Here is an 18,912-nt window from a genome sequence, read left to right on the forward strand (position 1 = left end):
TTAATCCTAACTCTGTCAACATCTGATTGTAACCATGGCAGCAAGTGGGTAAAAATAGCCACTTTGTATAACATATGGGGTACCGATAGTTCTCTTCATAATTGAAAAAAGTTAAAAACATTAAATCTAATAGGTTGCCAATCCCAGCTATTTCATAATAATTGCACAAACAGGCTCAAAAATAGAATATTTAAACTAATTCTTATATCTGTATTCTATAGGTTAGCTTTTTATTGGCTATGTTTAGTAAAAAGACTTTATGCTTTATAATGTTTTCTTTTTTGTTTGTTGTTTGCATGGTTTTGTCTGCAAGTAAGTCAATTTATTCACAAGTTCAAGAAGAATCTTTTGTGCCTAGTATTCAAGTTATCTCATTTGAACACTATCATAGCAATGAAGAACTTACAAAACTGTTTCTCAATCTTTCCAAGCAGTTTCCTGATTATGCCAGAGTGGGTAGTATTGGCCAGTCAGTTGAAGGAAGGGAGTTGCAATATCTTGAAATTACCAACCATATTCATGCTGAAAGTCCAGGAAGACCGATGGTAAAATATGTTGGTAACATGCATGGAGATGAGACTGTGGGAAGACAGCTGATCATATACTTAAGTCAGCATTTGCTATACACAAAAAATTATAACACACGATCTCGAAACATTTTGAATAACATGAGAATTTTTTTGATGCCTTCCATGAATCCTGATGGGTTTGCTCATTCCAAGGAAGGGTTATGTAGAATGTCTTATCGAACCAATGCCAATCACAAAGATTTAAATAGAAATTTTCCTGATCAATTTGATTCTCAGACTGTTACAAGACGGAGATCCTTTGAACCAGAAACTCAAGCTATGATGAATTGGATAAATGAAAATAAGTATGCATGATTCTTACAAGTCATTTTGATACAATTCTGGGTAATGAAGTGTGGATAATAATTTTTTTTTAACATGTATTTTATGTTCCATTTCATTTTCAATAGCATTCTGAATGATGTTTTCATATTTTTAATCATTGAATTGCATATATCATTATCATTCAATTTGATTCCACACTTCAGATTTCTTCTTTCTTTAAACTTCCATGCTGGAGCCGTGGTAGCCAGTTATCCATATGATGATTCAGCTCAACATCGTAGAAACATAAACAGTGTTGCACCGGATGATGAATTTTTTAAGGTAAGAAACCATCGTATGGAATCAAATTGTTATTCTGGTTGAAAGAGTCCAGATTATTGTATGCAATAACAATAGAATATTCCAGATATCTAAAAATATTTATTGGTATAAAAGTGACTTGGTAACGACGGTTTTCAATATTCAAGTAGACACTGGACATTGTAAGATAAAATGAAAAAGTGCTTTTTTTGGAATGTTGTATGTATATATAAAAAATTAGTAGAAGAAAAACGTTGAAAGTAATCTCATGGAAAAATCATTGCGGTTTAGTTGACTTTATTTTTTTTACTAATTACAGTTGATGGCTCACACTTATGCTGATTCACATGAAACTATGCATAAAAATTTAAAAACATGCGACGGTGATAATTTCCCTGGAGGTGTAACTAATGGAGCATATTGGTATGATGTGACTGGTAAGAATTGTTAATACTGTGTCTGTATTGTTCAGATTTAGCATATCAAAATAGTAAAATATATACATATTATTGGGCGTTTTTAGGACATTGAAACATTGTTTTTTTAACAGCTTTTGATTAAAAAAAAATGCTTTTAGGTGGTATGCAAGATTACAATTACATTCACGGAGACTGCATGGAAATTACTATTGAATTGACATGCTGTAAATACCCCATGGCTTCTACTTTGGAAAATGAATGGAACAAAAATAAAGAAGCTTTGTTGAAAACCTTAGAGCTTGTTAGTATAAATTATGTGTTTTTACAATTTGCTTGTTTGATAGACTTAGCACTAATTACATGTTAAGTTGTACTTCCATCTGTAGCTACCGGTACAGTGTTTAATACTGTTTATATGTCGGTTCTTTGACATTTCAATACATTGTGCCATGGCTGAATATTATTCAGTGAATAAGCACCAATTAATAGTGCGGTATGTTTTACTTGATGCAAACAAGCCAGTAGTAATAACAGGGATTTGAACACAGTGACTACAGATGGAAGTAAAAGAATCTATCAAGAGTCATGTCACTCAGGTTGAAGTCATTACCTCACCATGGCACTTGGGTAAGAAGTCATTACAGCCTCTCAAAATTAGGGTATAAGGATGGGATATATATGGTGGCATAACATGGTGCCACAACATTATGGTGGTATTAAGATCGTGATCGTGTCATTTGGGTTGAAATCATTCAAACCACGTCCACATCATAATGTCATGGACCAATGTCCAATCATTCATTTTCACCTTTAGAAGCATTTGCTTACTGTAAGTGTTTAGCCAAAAGCACATACCTCACTCTATAAATGTTAAACCATCGTTTTTCTTACCTGTTGTGCAGATACGCTTTCACCACTCAGCTATCCAGCTGATTTACATTTTTAACAAAAGCTTACATTAGAATGGAACACTGTGGTTCTTCCTATTTGTGTACTGGGCTGTTTAAGAAAAATATTGCTTCAGATCGTTTTGTCGTCCAAATCCGATACTTTATCCAATGCAACCACCAACCACTTGTTCTATAATTTCTCAAGGCTAACCTTGGTATACGTGGATTTGTGAAGGACAAGATTACAGGCAGAAGCATACAAGACGCTCATATTAAAATTAATAAGATTAATAAAGATATGAAATCTGACAGCAACGGAGCATACTGGAGACTGCTGAAGCCAGGAAGTTATAGGGCCACTGTGACCAAAGAAGGGTAAGATTGGCACGTAAAACAATAGAGTATTTCAGCATTGATAAAATTAGTACGACTTCTACTTTTCTTTTTGTATTTGATAAACTTTGTTGTCATGATGTCCTGACAACATATAAGCTACTATTGAATGTTGTTGCATGTGTAAAGCAGAACTTTGCCAAATATTATGTGACAGTTGAAGCATTATTATGTAAGGTACAACAGCAATTGTGTATTACCAAAATATGTTTCATTTTTATGCTCACACAACCAGTCAACCATCCATAGTAATTTTGAGCAACATTAGCACAATATTATTAGTCATAAAATAAATATAAAATATTACTTGGAATCTCAGAGTTTGAATACCGGTATTGTTTATCAGGTACCAAGATTCAATGTCGTTTCCCTTTGTTGTTGTTGATGGAAGTTTTGTTTTGAAAAACTTCCATCTTTATCCTCTGAACCTAAAAGCATTGCCTCGAGGTGAGATATTCGTCTGATAGTGCAGTAAGAAAAAGTATGCATCATTTCGGTTGGTCTGTTTCAATTTTTTGAAGGTTTGTTGTTTGATTTACTGTATTTTTAGCTATTTTATATGCAACAAAGAATTACCTATACTATACAGTATTTAATTTTGTTCCCTTGTAGGAACTCGAGATTGGGAATAAAGTCGCGTACATTTAACAAAGCTTTTTTAATAGGCCTACCTTAGTTAGAACATACTCCAAAACAGAAATTAAGTGACTTTTTTTAAGTAGACTCACGGGCGAGTGTAGCCAGGCACGTCAATGTAGCATTGTATATATTTTTTAACTTGTTGACATTTTTCCATATTAATTGCCAAACAATTTTATGCTTTGCAGGTTTTGCTACCGAGAGAAGTTTAGTTGTTGAAAATGCCACAACACTTCATACGAATAAAAATCAAATGAGTTTTGTCGAACCTTCTGAGTTCTTGCATCACAACCATGAAAGCATGGTCAGCTTTCTAAGACGAATTAATAAACTGTGTCCAGACATTACTAACTTGTACAGCATTGGCAAGTCGGTTCAAGGAAGGGATTTGTGGGTAATGGAGATCAGTGACAAGCCTGGCATGCACGAACCTGGTGAGCCAGAGTTTAAATATATCGCCAACATGCATGGAAACGAAGTTGTGGGAAGGGAACTACTCATCAGTCTCGTGGAATATCTCTGTGTCAACTATGGTCGAGTTAATGACGTCACATCGATGATTGACAACACACGGATCCACATCATGCCGACTATGAACCCAGATGGACATGCAGTATCAAGGTACAGTTTTGTTCATGAAAATGGTTGAGTTTTGTTTTTACCAACGTTACAATCGTTGCTTATTTCACAAGTGTAGCTTGACCTGAAGATTGAAAGTAGATGGAATTGAAGAGGTCAACTATAGAGAGAAATGGAGGAGTCACTGTACAGACAACTGGTCGACCCTGATGTTTCGGGATGAAGACCAGGCTTTTTTGAAGCAAAATGGAGAGAGATTAAACGATTTACATTTGTGAATTTTTTTCGTGAAAGTTTATTGCAAACATATTCACAGATTCTACTGTAGTACTCGAGATCAAGATATTCCGTGGCCGACTTGACGCGAGACAATCTCTGTTAGCAACCACCGTGTGTCTCATCGTTTGTTAACATTTTGATGCTAGAGCACTGTGGGAACGGCCGACCTGTCGCAGGGACATCTCATACTGAGCACATCTTGCTTTGTGCAGATTTTTTTTCCAGTGTTCATTGAATTTTTATGGCATTTTTTTTTCATCACACTTGTGTGACCTAAAAGTTATCCGGTATATATTTGAAGCAAGAAGATACAAGCTACAAACAAATCAAAAAGATAATTTTCAGCTGAAAGTAAAATCATTTCTGATGTATCAACAAAAATATATGTGCAAGGCAAGATGTTCACAGTGGATAAAATAGAATTCGTGCCGAATAGTATTGCGGTGAGATGTCCGATGTAACTTTCAGACATACCTTTAAGTGTTTTTATGTGTTCTCTTGAGCGGTATCTAACCAGCGCCTTTTCGAACGTCCAACCAGGGTTTTCGCCACCGGGCTATCCACTCCAGCCGACAATAATTTTGCTAACATTGCTTAAAATAGAACTGATCATCCGTTCACTTGATGCTCAATATCTTCTGTGTTGTTATATCCCACCAAGCAATAATGATACAACTGTTTTTGATCAGGCGAAACGATCGCACTGAATTGTTGGGAAGGGAGAATTCCAAAGGGGTAGATTTAAACAGAAATTTCCCCACTCCATTTCGAAAACTCGCGCCTTCAGCTGAGGTGGAAACAAAACTAGTCATGAAATGGATGCAGGCAATTCCATTCGTCCTATCTGCCAACATGCATGGAGGTGCACTGGTAAGTGAAAGACAGTTACCGATTCATTAAAGATCCGTCTGACGCCGTAAAAACGGCGTAAAAGACCAACGTTTGCTGGGTAGTATTCAATTTTGACAACCGCCGATCGTCCACCAGCCATCGTCTTCCTCCAAACCGAGCTGGGTTTTTCTGGATTTATCAAATATTTTTATTAAAAATGTATAAACGTTGCTTGCTTTAGGTATTGCCGTACAAATATATAGATTTTACACAGCAACTGATCTTGATTGTGATTGGTGTAGGTTGCCAACTACCCGTTTGACGAAAGAGATCTCCGAAACCCTCAACAATCGAAATACAGCGCGTCGCCTGATGACGATGTGTTCAAGAAAGTGGCGAGAGTCTATTCGAACGCTCACAAGACAATGCATGAGGGTCGACCGTGTCCAGGGTATCCCAATGAACGTTTTAAGGTTAGTCTTTATAAATAAGCCTGTTAGTTCATTACGTGAAAATAAAACGAAATATAGAAAACAAAGGAAAATCATTTTCTACGTATTTGTAACTCTGATCACCGTCACCAAGCTTCATACCACTGGATGCAGCCGAACGAATACGGCTCACTGGGCTCATTAAAAATGTCGCCTGATTTTACTGAATCCATAATTTCTTTTTAAATTGCTTCTACTTGCGTTTAAGGCCGCTACAGGTCACGTTTTTATATCTGTTGCAGCAGTCAATGAATTGTGTGTTCATCGAGCGTTGTTAGGTCTACATGTCTATTCTTTAGTCGGTGTACAGGACATTGGTAGAGAATGTGGTATACAGTCTGAAAATGTGAGCCACATTCACATGCATAAGATGGTGAGTCGGCGGCACATGTTGCTATTGAAACTGCCCAGTGCCCACCCCCAGTTCGCAAGCGTGAGCTGGTCTCGCGACTTCTTTCCATTCACTATTCCAAACTTCAGAAATGTGAAAGTTGGATTTGCAAATAACTGCAGTATGGCGGGAAAAAAGGCGTCGAGATTTCAAGCGCTGGGGCTTTTGGAGGTGCGATTTTAGAACCATCTGGTTGAGGAGGTGGTCATCCCTTGACATAGCTTGTAAAACCCGCCGATGTACATGATTTTCCCTACGCAGTCTAGCTGGAGCACTGCCTGATAGTAATGATTGCTGATACCTTGTTGCTTATTTCAACTGACGTTTTTATCATAATGAAGGAGGATGACTCATCATTGTCTGCTGTGGTGGAAACTATGCATTATATATTTTTTTGAATAAGCCTATTGTTCTTGTTTACATATTAAACAAAACGTTTTAAGGATCATTTAAACCCTTTGCTGGCACACAATTGCTGATCATAATCGCTTTGATTTATCTTAGGTACAGTATCTTGATGTAAATCGAAAACTCAGTTGCACCATCGGAACGAGATTTAAGTTTAAATATCGTTTTCTTTAATAATTGATTGTCAACGTTTCTGCCACATAAACTTTCTGACTCAGTAAAGTTTTAATCATCAGAAATATAACTTGAGTACCGTGAATCAAAAAAGTGATACGTTCTTCTAAAGGTACTTCGTGTGATAACCCACTTTTATTCCGACGTTTCGTTAGTTAGATACGAGTGACTTCAGGGAGCAAGATCAGGTCATGGCTGTCTTGTTGCAATTTTTTCTTCTTGGCTGACCTGTTATGTGAACGAGGTTGATGATCAGTTGATCACTTTGACCTTTAGAAAGAGGATTTCTAATCTTGTACTCTGGTACCTGCTTAACTTTTCACTTACATCAATAAGAAAACTAATGGAAAGTTTCTGTTCTATTAGGGAGGGATCACAAATGGCGCCGAGTGGTACGAAGTGAGCAATGGAATGCAGGATTGGAATTATTTCTATACGAACTGTTTTGAAATCACATTGGAGTTAGGCTGTACGAAGTACCCGCCGGAAGATCAGCTTCCTACTTACTGGGATGACAACAAAGCAGCTCTTTTGGAGTACATTAATGAGGTGTGTATCTTTGAAAATTAAAGCTCGTTTTGATTAAAGCTCGTTTCAATTAAAGCTCGTTTTGATTTGAAAATTGTAAAAAACCTCACTTGCTGTTGCTGAGATGTGTGTGCTTATTCAAAGTCGATTATTTTTACACCACATCCATAAAAATGAAAATATTCTGGTTCCTAGCCGGTTAATCCGTTCTTTTTTAACATCATCAATGCAAAAAAGCTGACGGGATTATTCTTTGCTCGATGTTGTGCTTATTGTTTTAGGTTCACAAAGGTGTGGCGGGGTTTGTGAAAGATGAAAACGGGATTCCTCTTCCACGAGCGAGCGTTCATGTTGAAGGCATCGAGCATGACGTCACATCCGCTGCTGCTGGTGACTACTGGAGGCTTCTAGTCGAAGGCAGATATCGGCTAACTGCCACATTTCCAAGGTATGTTGATTACTGTTGGTATGTTGTTTTTCTTGTCTTCGATCTGCTTTACGTTAGCCAACAACAGAAACTCACTGGTGTGATTATTTGTTTTATGTTATTATCACAAAGTTCGAATGTACTGCTAGCTTGCGTTTCAAGAACAATGTACGATTGTTGCTTGTGATTGCATTACTGGCAGTGTTGAAAGAGTGAGTTATTAAGTAGAGCCGATTATTGTTACAGTTTTTGCAGTTAACGCAGTTTTTTTAGCGAATTTCTTAAAAACGATAATCATACAACGTATCTATTGTCGTTCACAGCTACATTTCTGACACTCATGTGGTTGATGTGGGACCTGGATATGCCACCCAGCTTAACTTCACATTGAGATCTGCGAATGCAAGTTCACAGAAACGACCAGTCGTGCTGACAACTCTTCAAAATGTTCCAAAGCCCGACACTGCTCTCGGTCTTTCAACGTCACTCGTTGTCACAATCACTGGTGTGTACTATTTAGAAAATCTTTTATACGCTATATTTTTATATACAGTATATTGTAAAGTTCAAGAATAGTGTGACTACTCACAAACCTGCTTTATTCCAGCAATAATTAAATGTTATTCAGTTTTGAAGTATGTTTATCAGTACACGGAATTTGTTATTTTTTATGTCATACTTGAGTTTGAAGCTGTAACTATTTGGTTGATAAAATGGTAACGTTAAAACCAAATTAAGCATTTTCTTAGCATTGTCACAACGAGCTTCACTGCAAGCAATGACGTCTCGATTTTGAAAGTTTTTACCATTAAACCTCAACACGTTTGTTTCGCAGTTGTTTCGGTGTTCTTTATTCTTGCTCTTGTCTTGGGGAAATATGTACATTCAAAGAGAGCTGCAACTCGATTAATCCCGGTGCAAAGGTAAATGTTGCTTTAATTACGTTGTGCATAAAGTAAACGCTCTATAGACGTCGTTGGTTTTGCATTAATTAACGTAACATCAATCTTGCTTTTTCCAAGTGAAACACCAAAGAACGATCCTCATAAAGAAGGCAGTGATCAGTGTGAAGTCAGAGAAATGTAAAGTGGACATGTGAGAATATTAATGATGATGACCAATCCATAGTGGTCACCACTCAGGCAGCAGAAGATCGGTCATTTGCACAATGATTCTCAGCGGCAAATATTACTAATGGAGTAGCAAAGCTTTTCCCCAGAGGTTAGCCTTTTAGCGCAGACGTTTAATTTCACATGATCGCAACAATAATAATTGTGACAAAATTGCTGCAATTCGTCATCGCATCATAGAGATGAAGTCTTCAGTTTGCTGGTAACCAATTTTGTTGCTCTCTAAAATTAGTTAAAGTAGTCACCGAGTACGCACATATTTGAGAACGACTGATAAAATGGATTAATTTTATAAAGGTTAAAATTGTTATTAACTGGGAAAATTCTATAGAGTACCGGTAGCTTGTAAAATAATGGTGAGTAAAATATTGATTTTATCTTGCATTGTTTGCACGAAATCTTTTTTTTAAACTTAAAACTTTTTTCAGCTTGTGTTTACCTTGGTTCGCCATCAAAACGGGATACTTTAGCTTCGAAATTACAGCATAGAACAATTGAGTGACCTAAAGGTAGAGTGGCCCAAGTCGAAAATCTTCATTTTGAGTAAATCGACTTCAAAGTTAGGCACTTTTTTTACTATGAAGGTGAAGTTGAATCTATCCAGTGAAGTACAGGGAATAATTCATATGACTACAAAAATTTTTTCGGAAAATTGTGTGGTCATATAACGTCACGTTTTTTTTTTATTAGTTTTTTTTATACTTGGGTCACTCTACTGTTTGCTTTCTTTAGCGAAAAAAGTGACCCAAGTTTACTTGGTTTTGCAAAAATTCATAATTTCCCAACAGTAAACTGGCCCATCTAAAAAAATTTAAATAAAAAAAAAATAATAAATGCATGTTTTAATGAAATTTTATCCAGTGGATAATTGCAACGCATATTTTTGGATTGGGGCAGGATAAATTTGACTTACGCTTAATATAATGAATCGTTTGGCAAGCAACTGGTACCAAAAATTTCCGTAAAAACGTTTTTACTTCAAAGTTCAGTATGCTGATCTAACTCATGACATCATCAAACCTTAATGATAAGCAACCATAAATAAAATGGTACACGACATCTTGGCGAAACCCTCTTGGGCGACGAACCATGTGGGCGACGGTAGCGAAAGTTTAGCCGTTTAAAACGGTGGTGACCTATATAATTTATCTAGTTGCTTTGCGGCGTCACGGTTTATCGTGAAGCTTAAGAGAAACCCATAAGAAAAGAGCTAAACGAAGACTTCCCAAGAGGAATGGCCAAAAAGTGGTTGACGTCAGTTCTGAGCGCTCCTTTCCCGTTATCGAAACTTGTCAGTCGCAATACCGATGCTGATGGTGCATTCTGTTGAAACATTTTTCGATATAAGCGACAGGCAGCAGAATCATCTGGGAACCACTGCGAAGTTCTGATTCCGTGTGACTTCAAGTCTTAAAATGTAATGACTGTCAGTCACAATATGTTCTGTAAACTGCTGATGCGCCTACGTAGCGTCTAGAGCAGCAGTTAACTTTTTGCCTTGTCAGCACCACCTTAAAATTACCAACCAGTTCTCGCACCCCCTCCTAGGATTGGCTGAAAAGTAATACGTAGTCACTACAGTTCGAAATTTTTGTTGAAACCTGGTAAAACAACTTTGTTTCTTACGTCATATTATAACAAACCTTGATAATTCAGCATCCCCGCACCGCCTAGGCACAGGTCTCGCACCCCTTAGTGGTGCGTGCACCCCTAGTTAAGAGCACTCGGATTAAAAAATATCAGTTGACGTTCAGTAGCAGAGGACACAGCTTGTATTAACCACACGCAAATCAGTAGCTTTTACTGCAGTAAATGATTTTATTTTAAGTGCCCACGTTCATTATAGTTTAAGACTTGAAGTCACACGGAATCGGAACTCTGCAGTGGTTGCCGGATGATTCTTCTGCATGTCGCTTATATCGAAAAATGTTTCAACAGAATGCACCATCAGCATCGGTAAAGTTTTCAATGCAAGTGTAAATGACAATATTTAAAACCCGGTAGCATGGAGTGAAAATGGAAAGCAATATTCCAGCGGTTCAAGGATAAACCCTATAAAAACTGTCCTTGCCCTGTAACCATACAATAATCACATTAAATTTCAGTATGGGCTGTTGGTATCAGCTATTGTATAATGCGAATAAAGAACCAACAGAGAGATGACAATTAAGTTTTATTTTGTTGATGTTGTGGAATTTATACACTCATAACATTTTATGTTATGCATGTTGACTGGTAATGATATTTTGTCAATCATATTGCGTTATGTATGTATGCTACAACATGCACTGCCTTAGCTTGTTGAAATTTCAACACGAATCCTGCGCTAAATTGGAAAACTTTCACTATAGATAAGTCTCTAGTTACTTTCCCGAATCACCTTCCAATTACTTGTTCCAGATTATCATTGTGTGAAAGCTTTCTTAGCACACCACCTCACAATCCCAAAAATCTGGAGAAAAGCTTTAGTAGTTGCGATCCCTAAGCCTCACAAGTCACTAGAGGACCCAAGGAATTATTGTCCGATATCCCTACTCTGTGTTCCTTTCAAAAAGTCTGGCTGATCAATGCCCGCGTCAACTCAATCATCAACCCGCTCCTTCCAAAAGAGCAAGCTGGATTTCGGCATAATCGTATGGTTCATATGATTATGGAACTTGTCAGGAATCGAAGCTTCACCCTCACCACCGGCAACTCACGGAGAAGCAGACTGAGACGTCTGAAAAACGGCGTCCCACAGGGATCGGTCCTGGCTTCAATTCTTTTCAACATCCATACCCAAGACCTGCCAACCACAGTCTCCGCAAAATGCGCTTATGCGGACGACCTGGCAATTCTCTACTTCACAAAGTCGTGGGAAATCTAGAAGACACCTTGAGCCAGGACATGCAAACCCTTTTAGCTTATCTCCAAAACTGGCGACTGAAACTCAGCAAAACCAAAACTGTGGCAGCAGCTTTCCACCTGCACAATCGGGAAGCTTATCGTGAGCTACATGTTCAGAACAACGGAAAATCCCTGTCCTTCTGTCACGAACCAAAATATCTTGAGGTGACACCAGACAGATCGCTCACGTACTGCCACCATTTGGTGTCACTGCGTAAGAAACTGACATTCCCGCGCTGCGCTACTTAAGCGCCTGGCAGGCTCCAGCTGGGGGGCGAGGGCTGACACTTTGCGTATAGCAGCCTTAGCCCTTGTCTACTCTTCAGCAGATCATGCACCTGTCTGGTGCACAGTGCTCATTGCCATAAACAGCGCCCTGCGCACAGTGACCGGATGCCTGCGTCCCACACTATTGGAAAATCTCCCCATTGTCGCTGGCATCCAACCTGCTGAGCTTCGTCGTGAAGAAGCCACTCTGTAATCTGTATCTCTGTCGAAGGGCACTGGAGCCTAACCACCTTCTCCACCACAAGATCTCTGCTCTCCCAAACGAGCACCCCGTCGACTGAAATCAAGACACCCATTCGTGCCAGCCGCTCAACTTCTCATCAACGAAGCTGATGAACAAGACATCTCCGCGGCTACTTGGGCGGACCATAAATGGAATTCTTAAAGGAAGTCGAGTACTACCAGAACCCATTCGTTCATTTCCGACGCCGACACACGCCCCATTGGCCTGACACTACAAAGACAGGCATGGGTGCGCCTCAACCGTCTTCGTACGGGCGTCGGGATTTTCCGCTTAACCATGCACTAATGGGGAATGGCCTCTTCCCCCTGCTGTGAATGTGGTGCCGAGGAACAGACCGCAGACCACATCATCAATGACTGTATCATCTTCAATAGTACGTGGTCTTTAATAACACTGAGCAGTTGAGATCTTTCCCTTTCCGCCATATACAGTACAACTATGCTTAGGTTCTAATCAGTAGACAGTGTCTAGTGTCTACAGTATGCCTGTAGGCTGCACGTGTAGGTCTTCGTGTCGGCTGCATAGCCGAGTGGTAAGAACACTGGAACGGCAATCGAGAGGGCGCCGGTTCGACACCGCTCAAGAGCATGCAGCTGTGTCTGTGGCAGGACACTTAAAAGGCATGCCTGAAGGTGGACACGAAGATTGGCTTCCTTGCCTTCCCGTCCACTTAATCTAAATCTTCAACCACCGGGTGAAAGCCTGGATACGACAAACAAAACAGTATGCCTGTAATATAACAGTATAATCTTGGTGCGCAATGGCCCTTAGTATTCCTAGCGTTTGTTCTTTGCAGTTGCACGTGGAATTTCAGCGTCGCGAACACACTTGCTCGTTCGTATGCATTATGACACAACAATGCAGAGACAAATACCCATTGACTTATTGTGGAACAGTACTGCAATGCTGGGTTTCCGACAAGTGTCATTATTATTTACTAAGTTGTGGAAGAGTATACTGTTATTACAGATGTTCAGCTGTTATTGCTTTTGTAATTTTCTTCACGTATTGCAAACCAAGTAAATGTGGTCCACTATACTATTGGTTAATTTTGATAACAAATACAAACCAAGTAGACTTGGGCCGCTGTTGGATTTGTAATTTTTTTCAGTGATGAACCAAGTTTACTTGGGTCATATTTTTTTCTAACGATAGAACTTCCCAATTTTCCCAAAAAAATTTCGCATCTTTTGTTGTTCCTATGGAAGCAAAAACTCATTTTCGGTCCAAGTTGACTTGGGCCACTCTACCTTTAGGTCACTCAATTTAGCTTACATGAATCAGGTGTAAGGGCCATTAAAATCATAAGGGTCACTTGTAGACTTTTAAACTTTTTTACGTGATAGACAGTAAAATACTAAAACCAGTGTAGTATATGTTAGTGTAGCTGGATCACGTATAGTTTTCAATGGTAGTGCTATATTCTGTGTCTGGCTGACTTAACGTTGCAAATAAAGAATTTTATAGCTTTCTTAACGTCTAGCGATATGTAGCGAAGCTTAGTGTTACAATTGACAGGAAGGATGTCATCGTGGAACTGATTATTATCCAGGTATATGTGAAGAAGGCTATTGGCTGAGCAGTGAGCGGTGTAGGTGCGTAAAACTAACAGAAGCAATAGAAAATCTATATAAAGCTTTAACACGAACATTGCACGGTGTGCTGGCAGAAACATGGCAACAAAAACTTGTCACGCGTGCACTACTTCGGTGGGTTGGTATATTTTTACTTCTGGGATCTGATCTGGAACTGTTTTATCAAAGCCATGTTTTTGTTCATGTCATTTTTACTTTTATTTTGTTTATCAATGTGAGAAAATTGTTTTTTGTCACTGAAATTAAAGATTTAATATGTTGGAAATCGGATGTAATGTTTTCGGCCCTGACCCGAATATTTATTTGATTCTTGAATAGACTCGAATCTAAGAATGTTTTTCTAATCCGGTAAACCTAATTGGTAAAAGAAAACTGGCCAACATAAAGATCTTTAGACTGTAAACGCCGACTATGGTCTGACTTGTAACCCCAGTGGAAAGAAATACGACTAAGTCAACGACTTGCGTTTACGTCAGCTCTTTTACGCAATAGCTCTTCAATTAGCATCCTTCTAAGCGTCATTTTGTTGTGAGCCTTGTGGCACGATCTAACTATTTCAAGTTTGTCTTAGGAAAGGAAAGAAAGCTGATATTTACTTTGATGAAGAACCAAAGCATGAACCCGCAACTGGTGACTACCACGACAGTTCTTCGTGTGGCGAGGAAGATGTTGTATTAACGATGTGATGAGTTGCGAAAGTAACTACTCAAGGTGTCCTGCTCTATATGATGACAAACAAGTTTAGATTTTTTCTCTTTCTACAATGGTCTTGTGATTGTGAACACTCCAAAGCAGTATTTCGTTTGAGACACTTAAATGTGTTTGTTTTGTTTCGAAACGTGTACACATTATTTAGTGCAAAAAATGTGTTTGTGCTTTACATGTTGAAATCTTATCTACTTACAGTGTGGTGGTTGTAGCCTATGGTATACAGCGGTCGTCCAGACACGTTTAGTTTTCTAAGTTATATTGATCAAAAATGTAGGTGGTGGCGTTATTTCGTAGTAAACTTACTTTGTATGTTGTTTAATTATGTATAGTTTAAGTGATTTATTCTGCACTTAGCAAATTTAAATGAAAAAAGCTTGTTTTTTTAAAAAGTTGACGATCATAACTTCGAAATTATTGAATTGTCGAAGTTTACAGAAGACCAGTCTACTACGCTCGGTCATGCATGCGTCACTTTACACAAGTTGTGCGTTAGCTATGAACTTACTTGTATGTGTCAATTCCCAGCCGTACACAATAAATTGTACTGTTAGTGCAATGTTTTTTCTGTAACTTAAAGTTAGTTAGCCACTCATTGCAAACCCACTGCTGGAGTTGTTATTTCTTGCCTGTTATGTTTATTTTATACATTAAGAAATTGCTTGTGTAATGTGTAGTCTTATTAGCTTTTATTACACAAAAGCGTTAGCTTCCTCTTGTAGCCTAGTATTGCGCATGTTTTAAAGCACATCACCACCTAAATATCTGCGGGTTATCTCCTTTTCTTTTCATATTTGTTTGACATCTGTCTGTTTAGATCATGCTATTTATCTCAAGCTTTGGCTAGATCGCTTTAGCACATAATTTTTAAAATATTGGTTAAATTAAGTTTGAAGGCAAAAAAAAAAACGTTTCACACTTTAATGTTTAGATAAAAATACACTCGTAGAATTGGTAGCTGAATTACTAGTTAATTTATTTCCTTACATGTCGTCAATTTCTTGTTTTTTTGTGCACCATGTAAGATCACTACGTTTCTCTATAACTTCATTAATTTGAACAAGCTATAGGAACAAAAGCGTTTTTCACTTATTTTTTGTCTTTAAATGAACGCTATAGCAAGCGATTTAGTACACTTTTCTATGCAATCATCCGTCATAAAATATCATCATTTCTTGATGTGAGTTTGGAAATGTGAGTTTCGTGTATGTAACGGATCTGTTGTTTTCCTTCATTTGATTTGCCCGATCTAAATGTACAAAATATTATGAAATCAATCAAACATTTGGGCCACTTTTACAAGTGAGAAAACTTACTGTTGCGATTAAAGTCAAGGTGCATGCTCTGCTCATTTTGTTTAAATATGTTTTGTATTGTTCGTCTTGCAGTTGATGTCAATGTTGAAGTATGACATTTTAATTCCACGTATTTCTTTTAAAACATCCAGAAAAGCATGGAATGCCACCTGAAACTTGAGTCAGGTTGTTCCTTTGTGAAAAAGTTCACAATCTGTGTCCTGTGTATCTTTTCATATACGAAAAGCAAATTAGCCTAAATTGATCACTATCGGCATCATTTTTTGTGGCGTACATACCTTGAATGCACTGCGAGTTTATGTGCAAGTGAAATAAAATGTGACTGGTTTGATAGATTTTGCTTGATTGGATTGCTATTGATATTTCTGTCGCATCACTGTAGAGTGAACATCTTAAACCTGGTGGTGAAGAAGAAACCTTGATTGATTGATTGATTTGATCTTTATCCTCGGACTGAAAAAGGTTCTTTGAGAGCCTAATCCTGGCAGTTTCACATACCGCATTTTCTTGAATAGAAACCGCCCTTGAACAGAAGCCGCCTTCGAATAGAAACTGCACGTTTTGATTAAAAATAAACAATAGAGGCCGCAGAAGACAATGATAAAATTGCTTCTTTAGCGATAAAAGAAAACATCTAACGACACGCAAGAGCTTGCACATGCGAAAAACAGCAGTTGTCACATTACAGTAGTAGTCAGATATAGAATAAAAACTTTTTGACAAAAGAGCGCAAAATTTTATTATCACCGAATCAACACTACCGGTACTTCCTTTTGGTTTTGTTTGCTTCACACAGATGCGACAATAATAGCAGCTGTCGGATTAGCGGTTTTACAAGAAGAGACATTAAAATTGCTGCTGACTTAGGCGACTGTTCCCATTTTCTTGTTACCGGTAGGCTAAGTACTTACGGTAGATGAACTCGAATGTTCACTGAGCACCAATTAGAGGACGAAAACGTTCATATAAAAAAATAAAAGCCTCACAAAACGTCCGCCCCGACAGCTCAGTTGGTTAGCGCGTGACTTCGTGAACGAAGAAGCTTCAACATCAAGCGGCGCTGGTTCGACTCTCGGGGTGTGCGCTTGAGCAACGCACGGGACTGCTCTCCATTCAGCGGCACCTAATGGATGGAATAATTCCCCGGCAACAAGACTTCAACAATCGGAAACTTCACTCTGTCAATCTCGGTAACCGGCCTTGCGTCAAAAGCCTCTACAAAAGTAGCCTATTCGAAACTACCAGAAATAACCTATCAAGGCTTTGTCAGTCCGAAGACAAAGATTCAATACCAAACGTTCAAAAATAATAAATAGTAGCGCGGTTTCTGTTCAAGAAAATACGGTACTTGTAAAGGTAGGAACTTTGACATAGGACAGTTTTCCTTGCGAATCAGCTGATTTCAGTCATGCGACTCAGCTCGTGATAATCTACTCGAAAGATTTTGGTACAAAGAAAATTAAGTGAATGTGTCGCCACAAGCAACGTGGCCTAGTGGGTTAAGGTTAGGGCAAGGGAATAGTCATTTCGATTCCGTGGGTTCGATTCCCACCCTCTGCTAATGTTCTTTTTTCTTCTGCAACTGAACTGAGTGCAAGAAGGATCTTAATGACTGTAATCAATTGAGTTTATAAGGAAAATTGTCCTACCTTTCTTAACCAATGCTGGCTCGCACGTACGTACGCATGCACAATAGCTGGTTCGCATGGAAAACTGTCCTATGTTAAAGTGCCTACCACTTACAAACGCTTTGAACCACTGACGCAGACCAGGTCACCGAGATTGACAGAGCCCCACCAGCTCAACCAAAGAAGTTTGCCAATTGATTGTAGGCTGAATTCATGGGTTTTGTATTGTCGACCATCATAAGTCAACGAAACCGGTAAATCTATGCTATTTTGTTAGAGTTTATAGAAGAAATACTACCACCCTCTCGCTTTCTTGGAAAATGTCTTTAAACGGTTGATAGAACAAGACTTGTACAACATTAAATGTCAGTAGCGTTGACAGGGATTGTAGCCTACCGGGTATGAAAAATCACTGTAGTAGGCTATATACATGTAACTATGTTTCTGAATTGAGATTTTAACCTGCTTTTTATTGCTGTTATGTCGCTTTGACACAACGTACAATAAAGCTAATATTTTTTAAATCAATAACAAAATTTTAAAGGTCAGAAAACAACTTCCACAAAAGTCTAAGATAATAAGCGAATGGAGTCTGATTTACGCACTGTAGTTATTTCGAACCTCCAAGTTCACAATTCGAGAAAATCTCACCTCTCATAGGTCAACGTTTTGTCGAAGCAATAGAGCAAACTCATCAGCCTGCACAATACATTGATAAGATGGAAACTCAAATAATTGTGCGTGTCAAAAGTGTCGCTGTAGACTCCCGGTGTAAAGGCTGTTTAGTGGGAAAGATTTTAGCGTGTTCGTAACAATCGTTGGTCTTCAGTTAAACTTTGTAGCCCTTTATGATGGAGTCCTAAAATATTGTGGCGAGTGGAGTCAAAGTCTGATGTTTTTTATCCGAATTCACAACCCATGGTTTGAGAAACCTTCCTTTTAGGCTCCGTCACTAAAAAAACATGTGCCTCAACTAGCCGGTTTCGCTGAGATGGTGCTCACTGCTCAAAGTCATACAGTCCTGGATTCATCTATTGTTCTGCACTGCCACTAGCATCATGACAACCAGGTTAATATATCAAAGGAGCGCAGCTGACAAAAGGTGTGTTATCTTGAATCGCCAGGAAGTTTTACGTCTCGACTCGTTTGCCCAGGTATACTGCCCCTTCTTCGGTGAACTCCATGGATTGAGTGATAAGTAGGACAACTCCACACTCAATGCATCACAATGAAAGCACGTAAACTGTTTAGTGTTTATTCATGCTAGCCACGAATACGATCAACTACCATCTACCGTATTTACTTGATTGTAAGCCGCCCTTGATTGTAAACCGCATGTGATAGTGTTAAAAATTTAATGTAAGCCGCAAATACTGTTTACACGCAAAGCTGAAACTGTTTACTGTTAAGTACCATAAATAAAACTGACAACTCCTTTTTTTCTTTCGAATGCACGTTATAAATGCATGTGACAATTTCAAATGCACGTCACAACTTCACAATTGTCGGCATCA

At 38.5% G+C, this 18,912-nt stretch overlaps 1 protein-coding gene across 3 annotated transcripts; it reads left to right on the forward strand.

Moving 5' to 3' along the window:
• The first annotated feature begins 267 nt into the window (after positions 1 to 267).
• Positions 268 to 16,097, forward strand: LOC145779706 (carboxypeptidase D-like). Of its 3 annotated transcripts, XR_014290564.1 has the most exons (16): positions 268 to 874; positions 1,058 to 1,175; positions 1,474 to 1,591; positions 1,732 to 1,874; positions 2,669 to 2,838; positions 3,203 to 3,303; positions 3,684 to 4,116; positions 5,043 to 5,223; positions 5,487 to 5,657; positions 7,015 to 7,197; positions 7,458 to 7,624; positions 7,927 to 8,108; positions 8,439 to 8,526; positions 8,626 to 8,824; positions 13,670 to 13,746; positions 14,318 to 16,097. XR_014290564.1 is itself a non-coding variant. In XM_082591345.1 (14 exons), exons 1-14 carry the CDS (start codon positions 270 to 272, stop codon positions 14,430 to 14,432), a joined length of 2,775 nt encoding a protein of 924 aa, XP_082447471.1. In that variant the 5' UTR covers positions 268 to 269; the 3' UTR covers positions 14,433 to 16,097. The 3 variants fall into 3 exon arrangements, 1 of the variants encoding a protein (XP_082447471.1); XR_014290565.1 differs by lacking the exon at positions 13,670 to 13,746 and having other exon boundaries at positions 14,318 to 14,371; XM_082591345.1 differs by lacking the exons at positions 8,626 to 8,824; positions 13,670 to 13,746.
• The last annotated feature ends 2,815 nt before the right edge of the window (positions 16,098 to 18,912 follow it).

The sequence above is a fragment of the Aplidium turbinatum genome, chromosome 1 (genome assembly GCF_918807975.1).
Source record: "Aplidium turbinatum chromosome 1, kaAplTurb1.1, whole genome shotgun sequence".
Lineage (NCBI taxonomy): Eukaryota > Metazoa > Chordata > Ascidiacea > Aplousobranchia > Polyclinidae > Aplidium > Aplidium turbinatum.